Source organism: Pelecanus crispus, chromosome 5, assembly GCF_030463565.1.
Source record: "Pelecanus crispus isolate bPelCri1 chromosome 5, bPelCri1.pri, whole genome shotgun sequence".
Lineage (NCBI taxonomy): Eukaryota > Metazoa > Chordata > Aves > Pelecaniformes > Pelecanidae > Pelecanus > Pelecanus crispus.
Genome location: NC_134647.1, coordinates 2111247 through 2126168, shown reverse-complemented (window position 1 = coordinate 2126168; position 14922 = coordinate 2111247). Strand labels below are relative to the sequence as shown.

At 48.7% G+C, this 14922-nt stretch overlaps 1 protein-coding gene across 1 annotated transcript in view; it reads left to right on the top strand.

Annotated features, from left to right (window-relative positions):
* The window catches only part of FMNL2 (formin like 2), a 164522-nt gene that overhangs the window by 122902 nt on the left and 26698 nt on the right, over window positions 1–14922 (top strand). The window contains exon 9 of the mRNA XM_075710676.1: window positions 353–446. Coding sequence (XP_075566791.1) covers window positions 353–446 — 94 coding nt within the window. The remainder of the gene's footprint in view (window positions 1–352; window positions 447–14922) is intronic.

Below are 14922 nucleotides of genomic sequence, written 5' to 3'. Positions count from 1 at the left end.
TGCAGGTGAACTCTCCAGGAAGGCTGACGTGGTCTGCCTTTACCAGAGTTATGCGACTGCCTTTGGTTTGCTTGAGTTTCCACGAGTATAATTTGTGATTGAAATTTTTGCATGTTTTGAGAAGCATTAAAATGGGGGGAAAACGTGCATGATCCTGGGAGAGTCAAAATGCCCTGGATCAGATGGTGCTCACCATTATGCATCTTGCAGGTTTACTAGTTGCAAGAGTTTAAAAATACACGGGATGCAAACTACGTCTCCCGGCGTCTCCGCATCCCTTTTGCAAACAGGCAGAAAGAGGGTGGGTCATCTCATGGTGGTCACTGACTCTTGGGGTTTCTTTTCTTTGCAGGACAAAAGCCCTCGTCTTAGAACTTTTAGCAGCTGTTTGCCTCGTCAGAGGAGGGCATGAAATCATTTTATCTGCATTCGATAACTTTAAGGAGGTACGTTACTCTGCTTTATTGGAATTTGATGTGCGTGTCCATAGTTCTCTTACATGGCGTTGGCTAGAGCTTTCTTATTCAGCTAAATTTCCTAGATTTCCATAAATTGCAGATATTCCATAAGTCACTTTGAGCTGCAAAGAATCAGACAGTGGTGTTGATGCCATCATTTTGTGCACTTTTGCGTAGAAGAGCCATAATCCCAACAAGATGAGTCCAGACTGCAAATTGCTCCCTTTACTTTTTGGTCAGTCAAGCTGTGTCCCTAAAGTGGAAAACTAATGGAGATGTTGAGAGCTTTGCTGCCATTCTTCTGTCTCTAAACACTTGTGTATGTTCTTAGATGAAACAACCAGGAATGGTGTATTAGATCTCCCATTTTCAGAGCCATTTACACAAGCCCTTGAAATGCAAACCTCCTGGTTTTACTATCAGTAGGAATTCTATTTGTGAAGAAATTACAAAATCAAGTCTCTGTGATGGAACGCTGGCTGCTGAAATTAATACAGGTATTCCAGTAGGCTCAAGTGGAGCAAAACAGCGTCATTCATAGGTGTGGATGTTCAGGCGTATCGCGTGTTTGCATGCAGTGTTTAACGGGATTTGAGAACATTGTATGAAGGTTCAGAAGCACTAGTGTGAGCGTTAAGTCCTAGAAGGCTGCTGCTCTAGTCTGTTTTGAATATTGGATATATGTGTGGATTTATTATCAAAGAACAAATGAATCTAGACTTACCAGCTCAAAAATTGTTAGACATGATGTGTCCCCAGCTGGACTGTGTATAAACACGTAGCTTGTTTTCCCTTAATGCCACTGTTGCTGTAAGTGGGTTAATGCAGATGATCAACCAGCCAAGTTGTTATTTTTTTTTTTTTTACTTTCTGTGTTTGGGGAATTATTTCTGGTGGGGAGATACCAATCTCTGATTTCCATCCACTGCAAATATTTGCATGTCGTAGAGCTGCACCACAACTGTATTTCTGAGGCGCTCGTCATTATACAGAGCCAGAGCAAAAGGCTGGCAGTAATCTCCAGCGGGGGCCTGTTGTAGAAAGCTCAGCTTTGCAAGACCAGACCTGTCCTAAGTGTGAGCTGCGTTGCGTATGCAGAGCTACCTAAGGACGGGGTAATGGGAATGGCACGGCTGCTGGCGAGGCTTCCCCGGCTGCGAAGTGGAAGTCGAGTTGGAATTACGGTGCGACCGTGGAGAAAGCCTTGCTTCTGGGTTACGCCGGCGGAAGGGATGGGCAGAATATGGAAATAAGAGATTCTGCTTCCAGCTGGGGGAAGGTCTGCAGTCCTTTACTGCAGGCACAGAACTGGAACGGGCAATTGTAGTTTGGTTCTTTCATTTATTCATCTGTAGCCTTGGGCGAGCTGCCGGTATCTTTGCCTTTATTTGCACCTTTGTGAAGTGAAGGAATCGCGGAAGCAAATGCAGATGAGATTGTTACGAAGAACAATTGGGTAATGTGAGAGAAGTGCTTTAAATAGGAGAAGCTCTGTAAACATGCAAAGTACGATGTTGTTATTCCAGGCTTAAATTCTTCTGGCTTATTACTGCTCTGTTACAGAAGAAATCTGACTCATTAGGGAGGACGGCATGAGGGATTACAGATAAGTTGGGCAAATGAGTACAGCCGAAACACCGCTGGTCAGGACGGTCTGTGCGGCTCGTTAAACCCTTCGCATGTCGCAGGGAAGGATGTGAAGTCCCGTTTGCTCTCTTACCTTCCTGACATCTTTAGTTGAGGTTCTGCTCCTTCATTTTCTTCCAAGTGCTCTATCATCTCCCTTTTCTCCTGCTGATATTCAAAAATTCCTGTGTAACACGTTCAGTTTGTCTGCCATTATTTATTTATTCCATTCCTGTTTGTGTTGGATCAAGTCGTTGGCTGTAGTGGAACTGTTGGATGTTGCAGGTGAAGCAGGTGTGCAAGGAGGGGATTTTACCTTCCTCAATTCTGCGTTTGGCTGTTCTCTTTAGCCAGTTATGCTGCTTATTTCTTGCTCTGTGCTGTTGTTTTCCAGTTTCCTCCTGGGCAATTTTTCAGCAATGGTTTCAAGTCTTCATGTTTATAACTCATTCAACTGGTACATTAAAAAAAATCTTGGAGTTGCTGACATGTAAAGTACCCAGGGTTAGATTTCCAGCAGTATACTTCCAATTTAAATTACTGTAAGCTCAATAATATTTGTGTGGCTTCTGTAACTATGCGTTGCAGGGCTGCCACAGCTTCTCTGTGGTTCTTTCATCAGATGCTGTGCGCATATTTAGGACAGATTAGACCCGTCAAACTAGATCTCTGCCACTCTGTCTCCTTGCCATAAAATAACTTCAAAAGAAACCTGAACTCCTGCCTAACACTCACCCTGTAATAAAGTCAGTAGGGAAAACGGGATTTCGGACCAAATTCTGCTCTCATTTACATCAGGGTGAACGTCAAATATTTCCTTAGGCTTTGAGCTTTGCTCTGATGTAAATGAGAACAGAATTTGGTTCTCAGGGTCTGACTGAGCTGGAAAACCGCACTTGATCTGAATCTTGTCAAGAATTCTTTTTGAGAATGTCTTTTCATTTGAAAATGATTTTACAGGCCAATTTTTTTTGGCTGGGCTCCGGATGTTCAAATGGAGGACGGTTTGTTAACAAGCCATCTTTCGAAAATCATTCTTGTGGGGTTACTTCACCTGAAATCGTTGATTCTTGGGCGCATTGTTTCTCTTTGCAGGGGACTCGGCTCTGTGCATTACATGGCCCAGTCCTCGCTTTTCAGTACAGCGTTAAGCTCCTCTTGAACAGGTCGCTTCTGAAAACAGGAACACGGGGCTATCTCGAAGCCACCGAGAAGGTACGGGAAACAAGGAGCTTGAGATGGAATTGGGTAAAGCTGAACTCAACAGGAAAAAAAAAATCCAGAACCGTTGTTACTGATGGCGAATGGAGAGCAGGAGAGGGAAGGAATAGTTTGGGATGGGTGGAAGGAGAGGCAGGTGTTTCACACAAAGTTCATTAGAGCTGAGGAAACCAGGCTTCACGCCGTCGCACTGGTGGTAGGAGATGCGAGCCCCCCGTTTCAGTGGCAGAGCTGTTGAATGCTTATTTCTTTTTTAATTTCACCACAAGGCAGGAAGCGGTTACTATGAAATCCTCGTCTGTGTTGTATGGAACGAATCAGGCATTTTAAGGGAGACATCAATATTAGTTTCTCACCCGTCTTTGTATTTCTTCTTTGCGTTCTCTATAACGTTGAAGGAGTTTGCATGTCAAGTACAAGCAGGGGATGGTTTAGGTCAGTCTCTCGTGGTGCACGTGTCTGCTTTCTGCAGCCTGCTCTACGTTTTGGGAACTATTCAGCTTTGATGAATGGCAACTTCCAGCCCTCTGAGAGAGAAACGCCCCAAATGTTCACACGCCTCCTGGGTTTGGTCGTTCCTTCCAGGCCAGCGCAGATGTTGGGTGAATCGTCCCCAGTTCCCAGCCTAAATCCAGCTTGGCTGTTTTCAGGAGGTCTCGCTCTGGGCTAAACGGGAAAGAAAGTTCAAATTAAACTGCAAAGACCCTGTCCCTGCTTGTTCCTGAGCAAGGTGGGTTTTTCCACCATCCCGTGTTTCTCTTTTGGAAGGTGTTGCTTTCGTAACTCATGGCTTTTGAAGTCCAGGTGCTGCTTAGCCTCTGCATCAAGATAAGCCTCAGCTGCTCGGCTAAGTTCGTACTTGCAGGATGGTCGGGTCTTGGTGATGAGGAGCTCCATTAGCCGGGAAGGCCAGCAGACATTTTGGTTTGGCTGCAGCCGCTCTCGGTGTCATCGAGCCTCAAAGCGCTTCTGAACAGCCCCGCAGCAGAAGCGGTGCGGGGAGGTTGCGGCGGCACTGGAGGCTGCTGCTCAGCCCCGGCAGCGGAGCAGGGCTTTGCCTGCAGCAAGCGGCTCCGGCTGTGCTCCTGCGCTCCGCAGCTGGAAAACGTCCTTTTTCTGAGTGACGCTTGACTGAATTCCACTGTATTTATGGGAAATAATTCAGAGTTACTGTGCCACAGGTAACCCACCAGAATAGCTGGGCCGTTTGGCTATTCCTTTATCTTTTGGATACTTTCTGGCCTGTTGCCGGTTCTGTTTGCAGCCACCTCTCATTCCCAGCACCTCGCACCGAAGGCAAACGCTGCTCGAATGCAATATCGCAGCCTGGGCCGTGGGAGCTCTTCGGCACGGCCGCAACCCCTGCCTTTACCCGCTTGCCAGTGGGCTTCCTTAGCAGCGTTCCGGCCCTTTGTGCTCGTTTCCATGGATTTGTCAGAACTGCCTACGCGGTTTTATCCGAGTTGCCTGGGATTTGTGTTGCAGGACGAGCAAATGCACTTCAGCGGAATGCCAGGGGAAGGAAATGAGAGCAGAGATAGCCCTATGCAAGACAGCTTTGGGGGAGCTCCAGGGGTCACAGACCAGATGCTAAGAGCTTGTGCCCCATTTAAATTGAAGCAGGCTGAGTGCACTGTTGGAAAACAAGATATATTTTCCTAATGCCTATTCAGAGTAGTTAATTCATTTTAGTAGTGTGATTGCATGTGTGGGTATACAGAGAATTAAGCGGCTGTCTTTTGCTGCCAATAATAAAACTTTGGTTTACTGTTACTTCATTGCTTACTCCCCGTACTGTTTCCTGGAAATGCTGTTCCGAATTTGCAAAGGCATGTTGTGCTGGAGCTGAGGCGCATCAGTGTCCTGGTGAATCTGCCCGTGGATCAGAAATGGTGAGAGCCAGCACGGTGCAAGTGCATGGCTCCTCGCACGCTTCTGCTCGCTTCACGTAGACGTGGCGTGGGGACCGCGCTGCTTAACCCACAGCGGAGCCACGCGGCACTAACTCGCTCAGGACCCAAAACGAGCATTGGTGCAAAGCTGCCCTTGCTCTCTGTCATTTTACTGCCATCTTGCCAAAATCAAAATGCTTTCCTTCATCGCTGCCTTGTCAAGGAAGGATGGTTTCGTGTTGATGAGATTCTGCAGATTGAGATGATCTTTTAATCATCACTGCCATTGACTGGATGCTTCTAATATACTTGTACGCCGAGAGCGAGTAGCATAGGAAATGTTTTTGCTGCCATTGATACTGGTTGGAAGATGAAGAAGGTTTTACAGAACTGAGAAAAAGAATGCGAGGGTAACCAAACCTGCTATTCATAGAATCATAGAATCATGGAATCATTTAGGTTGGAAAAGCCCTTTAAGATCATCCAGTCCAACCATTAACCTACACTACCAAGTCCACACTAAACCAGTCAAGGGTAGACCAGACTAAACCATGTCCCCAAGTGCCACCTCTGCCCGTTTTTTGAACACTTCCAGGGATGGGGACTCCCCCACCTCTCTGGGCAGCCTGTTCCAATGCTTGACCACCCTTTCCGTGAAGAAATTTTTCCTAATTTCCAACCTAAACCTCCCCTGGCGCAGCTTGAGCCCATTTCCTCTCGTCCTATCGCTGTTCCTTGGGAGCAGAGCCCAGCACCCCCTCCCTGCCCCCTCCTGCCAGGAGCTGCAGAGCGATCAGGTCTCCCCTCAGCCTCCTCTTCTCCAGGCTGAACACCCCCAGCTCCCTCAGCCGCTGCTCCCAGCCCTGTGCTCCACACCCTTCCCCAGCTCCGCTGCCCTTCTCTGGACACGCTCCAGCACCCCAATGTCCTTCTTGTGCCGAGGGGCCCAAAACTGGACACAGCATTCCAGGTGCGGCCTCCCCAGCGCCGAGCACAGGGGCACAATCACCTCCCTGCTCCTGCTGGCCACACCATTCCTGACACAAGCCAGGATGCTGTTGTCTCGTGTCAAGATCTCTGTGGTGAGATAAAGGTGTCTCCAGCAGGTTGAAAACCCAAGGCTTTTCGTGCGAGAGGGCAGCTGTAATCTGAGTGAACGGAACCCTGCCAGGTCTTGGTCCAGGAGGCGTGAAACGGTGTATGGGGAAATTCGGCTTTCCACGTGGCTGCCATTTCGAACTGGGGGGGGAAATAAATTTTAAATGTCGCAAAATATTGAAGGGGGGAGATTCCAGTGCGCTAAACTCTGCAGATGGGTGTGAGCTGACTTCGTCAGTGGGATGACGAGCGCTGATCCCGGCTCTCCCTGTCTGCAGGGCAGGCGAGGAATCCCCGTGGGCCGGAGCGCAGCGGCGTGCAGCCAGCCCGTGCAGCCACACGTGTCGGGCTCCGGCTCGCACCTTGGCAAAGCAATCCCTCGGGTACGAGAGCAGATTTTAACGCCGGCTGCATTTTTCTCTCTCTTTTTTGATCCGAGTGCTGAAACCCCAGGTTGCTTTGTGTTCCTTGTGGAAGCTGTCGTGGCTCAGCCCCAGGCAGCAGCTCAGCACCATGCAGCTGCTCGCTGCCCCTGCCCCGATGGGGTGGGGGAGAGAATCGGAGGAGTGAGAGTGAGAAACACTCCTGGGCTGAGATAAGAGCAGTTTAATCATTGAAATAAAGTAAAATAGTAATGATAATAATAACAATATAATAATGATAACAATAATAACAATATAATAATGATGATAATAACAATATAATAATGATAATAACAATAATAATACACAAAGCAAGTGATGCCCAATGCAATTGCTCCCCACCCGCCGAGCGATGCCCAGCCAGTTCCCGAGCAGCGATCGCTGCTCCCCGGCCAACCCCCCCAGTTTCCATACTGCCCATGACGCCGTATGGTATGGAATGGCTCTCGGGGCAGTTGGGGTCAGCTCTCCTGGCTGTGCCCCCTCCCAGCTCCTTGTGCCCCTGGCAGAGCAGGGGAAGCTGCAAAGTCCTTGCCTGGCATAAGCAGCGCTGAGCAACAACTGAACCATCAGCGTGTAATCAGCATTCTTCTCCTCCTAAATCCAAACCACAGCACTGTGCCTGCTGCTGGGAAGAAAATTAACTCTATCCCAGCCGAAACCAGGACAGAAGCGCAGCTCGTAAAGGAGTTTGTGCTCTCCTGGCTGAACTTTGGTGTTCTGCTGCAGAGCACTGTGCTGTGTACCTGGGGCCAGCGCGCTCCTGGAGCCCCTTCCCAGGGAGCCTGAAGCCAGCGAGGATGGGAACGCGATGACGACGTGACCAGGTGCTGCCCCGATGGAGACCAGGGCTCGGAGTCCCCGGGGGCCAGCTCCGAGCTGTGCTATGGGTTAGGTCTGCTTCACGGTAAAGTTTCTTATGGTTGTGTGTTCCTAGTAAAAATTACTTAATGCTTTGCCTGTTATATATCCATATTTATATACATACATATACCTGTGTTTATATACACACCCCTTTGACTCTTGGGTTACTTTTAAGGAACGTTTGCTTACAGTCAGAGCCAGAGCCTCCAGCCCGTTTCTCTTTAGTTGTAGAAAACATCGCTGACAGAGCCTGGAGGCGAAGGTTTTAGTGCCCCATATATCCCCAGAAATACCGGAATTAGCCTAATTGCACGTGGGGCTGGGGCGGCATCGCGGGGCGTCCCCGGGGAGCAGGCAGCGAGAGCTCCCGTGGTGCCACCACCCAAAATAAACCCCTTGCCCAGCTCAGAAACCGCACACTTGGTCGCAGGCTATCACAGCGTTACCAAACCGAAAGGAGGATTCCTCAGAGCTAAGGCACAGAAATAGCGTGGACAGGCGAATTGTGAGCAAGGTTATGAAATCTGGTGAGAAAACGCAGAAACAGAATTAACAGAAAAGTTCTAGTTCAACAGAATTAAAGCTTGTTGAGGCTATGAGTGCAGAAAGCTGTTTCCCAACTCACTTCTGGCCTTGCTTCAAAATTAAAATTTTTGGCGGCGTTTCTAGTTAGCTGTTTTATTTACATGGCTTAGATGTTTTTCATTTAGTGAAAGCATAGTAGCCAATAAACTAATAGCTTCAGTAAGCTTGCAGATACGTTGAAAAAAAATCACAACCCAGCAGCGCTAATGTGATTGCATAATGGAAACGGTTACAAAGAAATTGTGGGCTTTTTTTGCAAATACTAATTTCCTCAGTTTTAGTGACCATCTGAAAGCGACACTTTTTGAATACGCTTCACAGCGCTCTGAGCTAACATTTTAAGGAGCGCAACCTTAGATCCTTATGCAGCTTTTCGTTAATCTCCATTTTAAACATAGGAGAATTTACTTCAAAACCAATAAATATTTCTGAGAAAAGACCGCAGGTCTCTACCACTCTTTTTTTTTTTTTTTCTTTTTTTTTTAAATAAGCAAATAGTAGTTTTAAAACAGATCCAAACCGAGGAGGTGAAAGAATTGACTGGGATCTGGAGTGAGACAGAAAGCCAGCCAGAAATAATCCTGGCTCTCTGCAGGGAACGCTTCCCGACTTTGGCTCTAATCCAGCAAAACGCTTAAAGTGATTATTATACATGCATATAGCAGAACAATTGAATTCGGTGAGGTGAGCGTATGCTTGTGTGCTTCTCTGTACAGGAAACAATTTTAGTATTTCAAAATAAAACCAGAATTGAGGTGCTTTTCCTGAGATGAGCCATACCTTTCAAGAAACCACCTCGTTTTGCTCCAAGACAAGAAGAAATGCCAAAAAATAAATGGGAATTCCGATAATCTGGAAGACTTTTAGGAAGCTCATCGCCTGGTTATTCCGGCGTCTGAACTTCCCTGTGCTCTGGGGAGGGAAGAGCTGGCCTAACTCGTGGGAGACCAGGGGATGGGAGAGGAGCGGGGTCCGGCACGCCGGCGTTGTAACATCAATTTAATGGACTTATGCGTTTGCTGCTCTGAAATACCTGACAGGTGAGAAGAATCGCGATCCTCTCTCGCATCGCCTGGCTGTGACTGTTAATGCCGAGCTTGCCGAGGCCGGGTCCGTCCGGATCGCTGGGCAGCGAGCTGAAAGGCGGGGGCACGGCAAATGAACCTCATTGTTCACCTCCATCAGTTTTCACTCCGGAGATGTGATCCAATATTGTTCAGCCTTCAGTTTTCACAATGCTTAATTCAGAGTCAGGCGTCTCTATTTGAATAATGAATGGCAACGCTGAAAACAGCAGTTCTGAATTATTCTTACGGGCTGTTACAATAACTCGGTACTAGAAACCGTTTGCAAGTGCTGGAAAATGTAAATACTTTTGTTGTCTTTTGTGCTGCAGCGGTATTTAACCCTGCTGGTAGAGAAGTGAGAGGTATTTTAACCTAGCGAGTATTAAATAACTGTTTACTTAACCAGTAATTTATGGGAAAACTGATTTTTTTGTTCTTCAGCAAACTGCAAAAATGTCAGCACGGTCAGTCCAAACAAAGTGTTTCTGTGGAGCGCTGCTTGCCCGTGGTGGGATCTGCTGATCACAGTGGGCTGTTGTGGGGGAGAGAAAGCCAGCATTGTGCCGCCGGATAAAGGAGCACAGACAGGAGGAAAGGTTCACAAAGGGTCCCATGAATTTTTGGGTTGCATATACATCAGGCTATTTGTAACACCATACGCAGTATGGGCCGCGTCCGTGTACGCAGCGCGTATTTGCTGTGACATTGTGCTGCCGCTTCTCGCTCTTACAAGGACTCAAAAAGTTACCGGAGGAGGAGGGAGCGGCTTAAAACAACCTTTGGGCAACACACGGGAGGTGGTCATTTTACCATCTGCACTGGCAGAAAATGTCCTGTATTGCAAAGCCCTTGCTAAGGTTTAGGGATTTTCAATTTGGTCTTTCAGAGAATTGTTTTCCCTGCCTTGAGGTCACTGTTAGCTGCCTTTGCCGCGCCAGACCGTATTCACCTCGAGTGGAAAAGCAGCCAGAATGATTTGGTGGTCTGTATGGAGTTTGGGACCACCATAGAACAGAATAGAATCGTTTAGGTTGGAAAAGATCTTTAAGATCATCAGTCCAACCATCAACCCAACACCCCCATGCCCACTAAACCATGTCCCCAAGTGCCACCTCTGCCCGTTTTTTGAACGCTTCCAGGGATGGGGACTCCCCCACCTCTCTGGGCAGCCTGTTCCAATGCTTGACCACCCTTTCCGTGAAGAACTTTTTCCTAATATCCAATCTAACCCTCCCCTGGTGCAGCTTGAGCCCATTTCTTCTTGTCACCAGCGTGACCACTTCCTGGCACAGGGGCACTTTGTGAGTTGGTGAGCTTGCTGATGTCTTTTCTACCAACATACGTCGCTGGCTCCGAGCTGTCATCCTCTCTCCCCCGCTTTGCTGACAGACGGACGCTCGCCTCGAGGCGGTTGCAGTGTCTGGATGGGGCACTGCATCTCAGGTTTAGGAGCATCGGTCCTCCAGATGCAGAGGAGATGGCGGTCCGGCAGCTGCCTCTCGTAGTGTGCGTTCTGCACCGCCAGCAAGCTGCAGCCCCAGAGCCTGAAATACTGCCCGTGTTTGCTGCCACCTCTGTATGGAGCACGCTATGTTTGCTTGTGGGGAGGTTTAGTTACGAGCGCCGTTCTCCAACAAAACGAGGTGCTGCTTCACGTTGGTAGATAACCCTCTGAGGTAGGAGGACAATGGATGTGCTTCGATGCGCCTGGATTTTCACTTTCTGCCCGACATCGCGCATGAAAACATCTTCAGTTATTCCAAAATAACCTCGGTGTCTTTTAGCTGCCTGCCCAGGATGCCTTTCTGGAGCATTTTAGAGTACGAGGGTTGTCGTAGTTGAACTTTGCTCTTGGGTGGTCTGGATGTGAACTGTATGGCCGGAGAGCATTGCCAGGTGGATATGGATATAATCATCACTAAATTTTTCATAACGGATCCTTTTGCTTCCTTACAGGATTGTATTGTACCTGTGCAACAGATCTGTGACGGGTTTACTTCGTTAGCACCCAAGGCCTTTCCAGAGAAAGGACCCTTCGTGGGTGGTTTTCCATAAAGCCACATTGTTCTTCTAGAATGACGTGGGCTTAATGCAACCTAAAAAATTTTTTTTCACAGCCTAAGTAGAGAGGGAGGTTTTTTATAGCTGCGGTAACCCGTTTAATCTTGCTTCTTACACAGAATAATGCTAATAAAAGAAAGATCAGCCTTTCTTAGTCCCAGCCATACTTTCAAATGACAGACCTTGGAAATTTATTCAAATATAAATGGCAACATATGGTTTTATGTGGTGGGATTTGATTTCAGCGTTCGTCCTGGATTTTGGCCAATCTTCAGGCTGTAGGCTTCATCTACAGTTTCACTCTCTTTAATCTTCCAGGATAAATTATATCATTTCATGAAAGTCAGCTCGCTGTCTCTTGAAACGCACATGTTCCCAGCACTGACTCATCTGATGATAGTGTGAAATATCTGCAAGCAGCCACCGAAAGCCGCAGGTTGTCGTTGCTTTTCCTCTTGCTATCAGCTGCTGTATCCCAGCCTGCCAGGGCTGCTTGCGTCCCAGGATCGGCAATTCTCTGCCGGGGCTGTATCCCTTCGGGTTGTTCCTTAATTAGTCAGCCATAAATGGCTTGTAGCTCTTTATGTCAGCTTTTCTCATCCATGTGGAACAGTTTACATTCGATTTCCCAGAAATCAGTCCTTCTGGCTTTTATTGTTGAGTGATCGTATGCACTATTGTTATGATTGTTTCCACAAGACATGATTTTGTTTAAATTGGCTCCGTTTTCTCTGAAGCGGGTGCAAGAGAGATGCGATTCTTTAGAGATCAAAGTTGAGATGAACCTACTGTTTTTCTTTTGCTACGCCGACGCTTCAGTGTTTTGTGGGGAGGGGAGAGTATGGAGAGCGCTGGAAGAACTTGCCATTGGTTGAACTGAAATACCATCCCGTTTGCTACAGCAGGGAAAAAAATGGCTTGGGATAATAAAGCAGGGACGAGTGCATCTAAGCAGCCTGTGGTGCAAGTCAAGGAGAGGGCTCCTTGGGTCTGCTTTGAGTGGGAGTTGGATCAGGCCCAGCGTACGCCTCCAAAATCAAATTATATCAGTGGGCAGCTGCTGCCTTTGATCCTTACAGTGCCAGTACGGTCCTGAAACTTGGCCAGATTCTGGTTTTCTCTGGCTCGTCCTGACGGAGGTTGGCCTTTTTGCAGCATTTAATCTCTTTTCCTCCCGAAGGGCGCGTTGCTCCTGCACAGAAGCGCGTGCGTCCCGGGAGGGGCGTACGCCAGAGCGGAGCTGCATGCCTGCACCCCGCCAGGAGTGCTTTTGGTGGGCCCGCGGTAAGAAAGTGCCCGGCAGGATGCTCGTGGTGAGCGCCCGGAGTAGGTCACGCTGCTGCATGTTCAGTGAACTTGAGCTTCTTCGTGACGGAACGATTCTTGGTCCTGTGCTGCTCTTTTAAACGCGCGCTTGTGAAACCGGGATAGTCGTGCCAAAACGCTCACCATGATCATCCCGTTTTCCCTGTGGTGCTCCTGGCTGCTTTGGATTTGAGTTTGGCCATTTGGTGGGCTTGCAGGGCCCCAGGCTCTGCACCAGAGACGCCGGCTCGCGAGCCACCCGCTGCAAAGCGAGCGTGCTGGGAGGCTGGGGCAGCGGCTCGCTCGCTTTGCCCTCAGTTTCCGCTCGAGCTGCTCGAACCGTCAGCAATGTCCGTGCGGCGGTTGGGCTTTGATCTCCCAGCAAGGCGATTCCTGACGCTGTAGGGAGGCTTTACGAGGATTACTCCTGAAGAAAAGGCCGAGATCAGACTGAAGATTCACGGCCTGAAGCTGAATGGCAGTGGCTCTCCAAACTCACCCGTCCTCTCCGTGTCCCAGGCACCCCATCTCTGCTAAGCAGAGGGGCAGATCATGCCCCTTGCACAACTGCAGGCCAGGCAATACCAGGGAGACTCACTCCAGCCAAGAGCGCTCTCTCGGCTCTGCTTTGCTCTATCTTAGTGTCGTGGCTCAGCCCCAGGCAGCAGCTCAGCACCACGCAGCGCTCGCTGCCCCTGCCCCGGTGGGATGGGGGAGAGAATCGGAGGAGTGAGAGTGAGAAACACTCCTGGGGTGAGATAAGAACAGTTTAATCATTGAAATAAAGTAAAATAGTAATGATAATAATAACAACATAATAATAATGATAATAATATCCAAAGCAAGTGATGCCCAATGCACTTGCTCCCCACCCGCCGACCGATGCCCAGCCAGTTCCCAGCAGCGATCGCTGCTCCCCGGCCAACCCCCCCAGTTTCCATACTACCCATGACGCCGTATGGTATGGAATGGCCCTTGGGGCAGTTTGGGTCAGCTCTCCTGGCTGTGCCCCCTCCCAGCTCCTTGTGCCCCTGGCAGAGCATGGGAAGCTGCAAAGTCCTTGCCTGGCATAAGCAGCGCTGAGCAACAACTGAACCATCAGCGTGTTATCAGCGTTATTCTCCTCCTAAATCCAAACCACAGCACTGTGCCTGCTACTGGGAAGAAAATTAACTCTATCCCAGCCAAAACCAGGACACTTAGACCTTAAAATGTGTTTTACGGCCCAGTGGTGCAGCCCACGTAAAGGCATTCAGTGCTTCAAAACCACTTCCACAGCATAGGCAGTAGAGAGAGCCAAGTCCTTTGGGTTTATGGTCATCATAATTTCCTTGACCAACAAGTGTAATCTGTTTTTCATGAGGGTGCGTGCTTTGTTGTTTAAGTGTGTTTGTTTATTCTACCTCGTGAATCTTGAAGATTCAGCTGGAAACGTTTAAATACAACTTTAGCAAGTGTTTGCGTGGGCTCGTGCACCCTGCCTACCAGAGGCTGCGCGAGCGGGCGTTGCTGAGCCTGCACGGAGCCCATGAGTTGCAACTTGTGGGATTGTGGCCGTGAATATTGATGGTAATGTTATCAAATAGCTCATTGTAACCAGTGTCCCTGTCCTCTCACAGAGACCCGGTGGCAGAATTCCCATTGACGTCAGGTACTGACCACAAATATCTGAAAAATAACCCAGTTGTGGCAATTTTGCTTGGGAATGACAGAAGATGTAGCACATACACCACAAGTATGTTTTAGTCAGTCGTAACAGACAGCAGAAAGCGTGGCGAGAGGTCACCCAGCAGGCCACTACTCGCGATGCTTTGCAGATCTCGTGGTCGGCTCAGTTGAGGTCCCACTAAACTCTGTGTGACTTCAGTGAGATCTGCTCGGTGCCTCAAACTTCGTGTAGGTACATGCTATAAGATAGACACGGTTGGAAAGAGGAAGCTGGTATGGGAATAGTAATAATAATCCATACTTCATAAAGAACTTACTTTTGGGGAGCGTCTAGAAACCCCAGTTGGGGATTTGGTCTCCTTGCAGGAGACACAAATGTCAAAATATGTGCAAAGAACTGGCCCCCACCCCAGAGAGGTTGGTTTCTGAAGAAGAAGTAGCCAGTGCTCCCGCCGTAACTAATCCGCCGTAATTAATCCTCAATTACCGTTCGTTGGCTAATTTCACACGACTGCTTGTGCCATGAGCTGGCTCTTAAGGGAAGCAGCAGCTGGTGTCTCGGAGGGGTGTGCTGCTTGGAAGCTGGCGGACCCCAAGCGGACAGCCCGGGCGGGAGGTCCCACTGCTGTCCCCCCTGCTCCTGGTCAGGAGCACC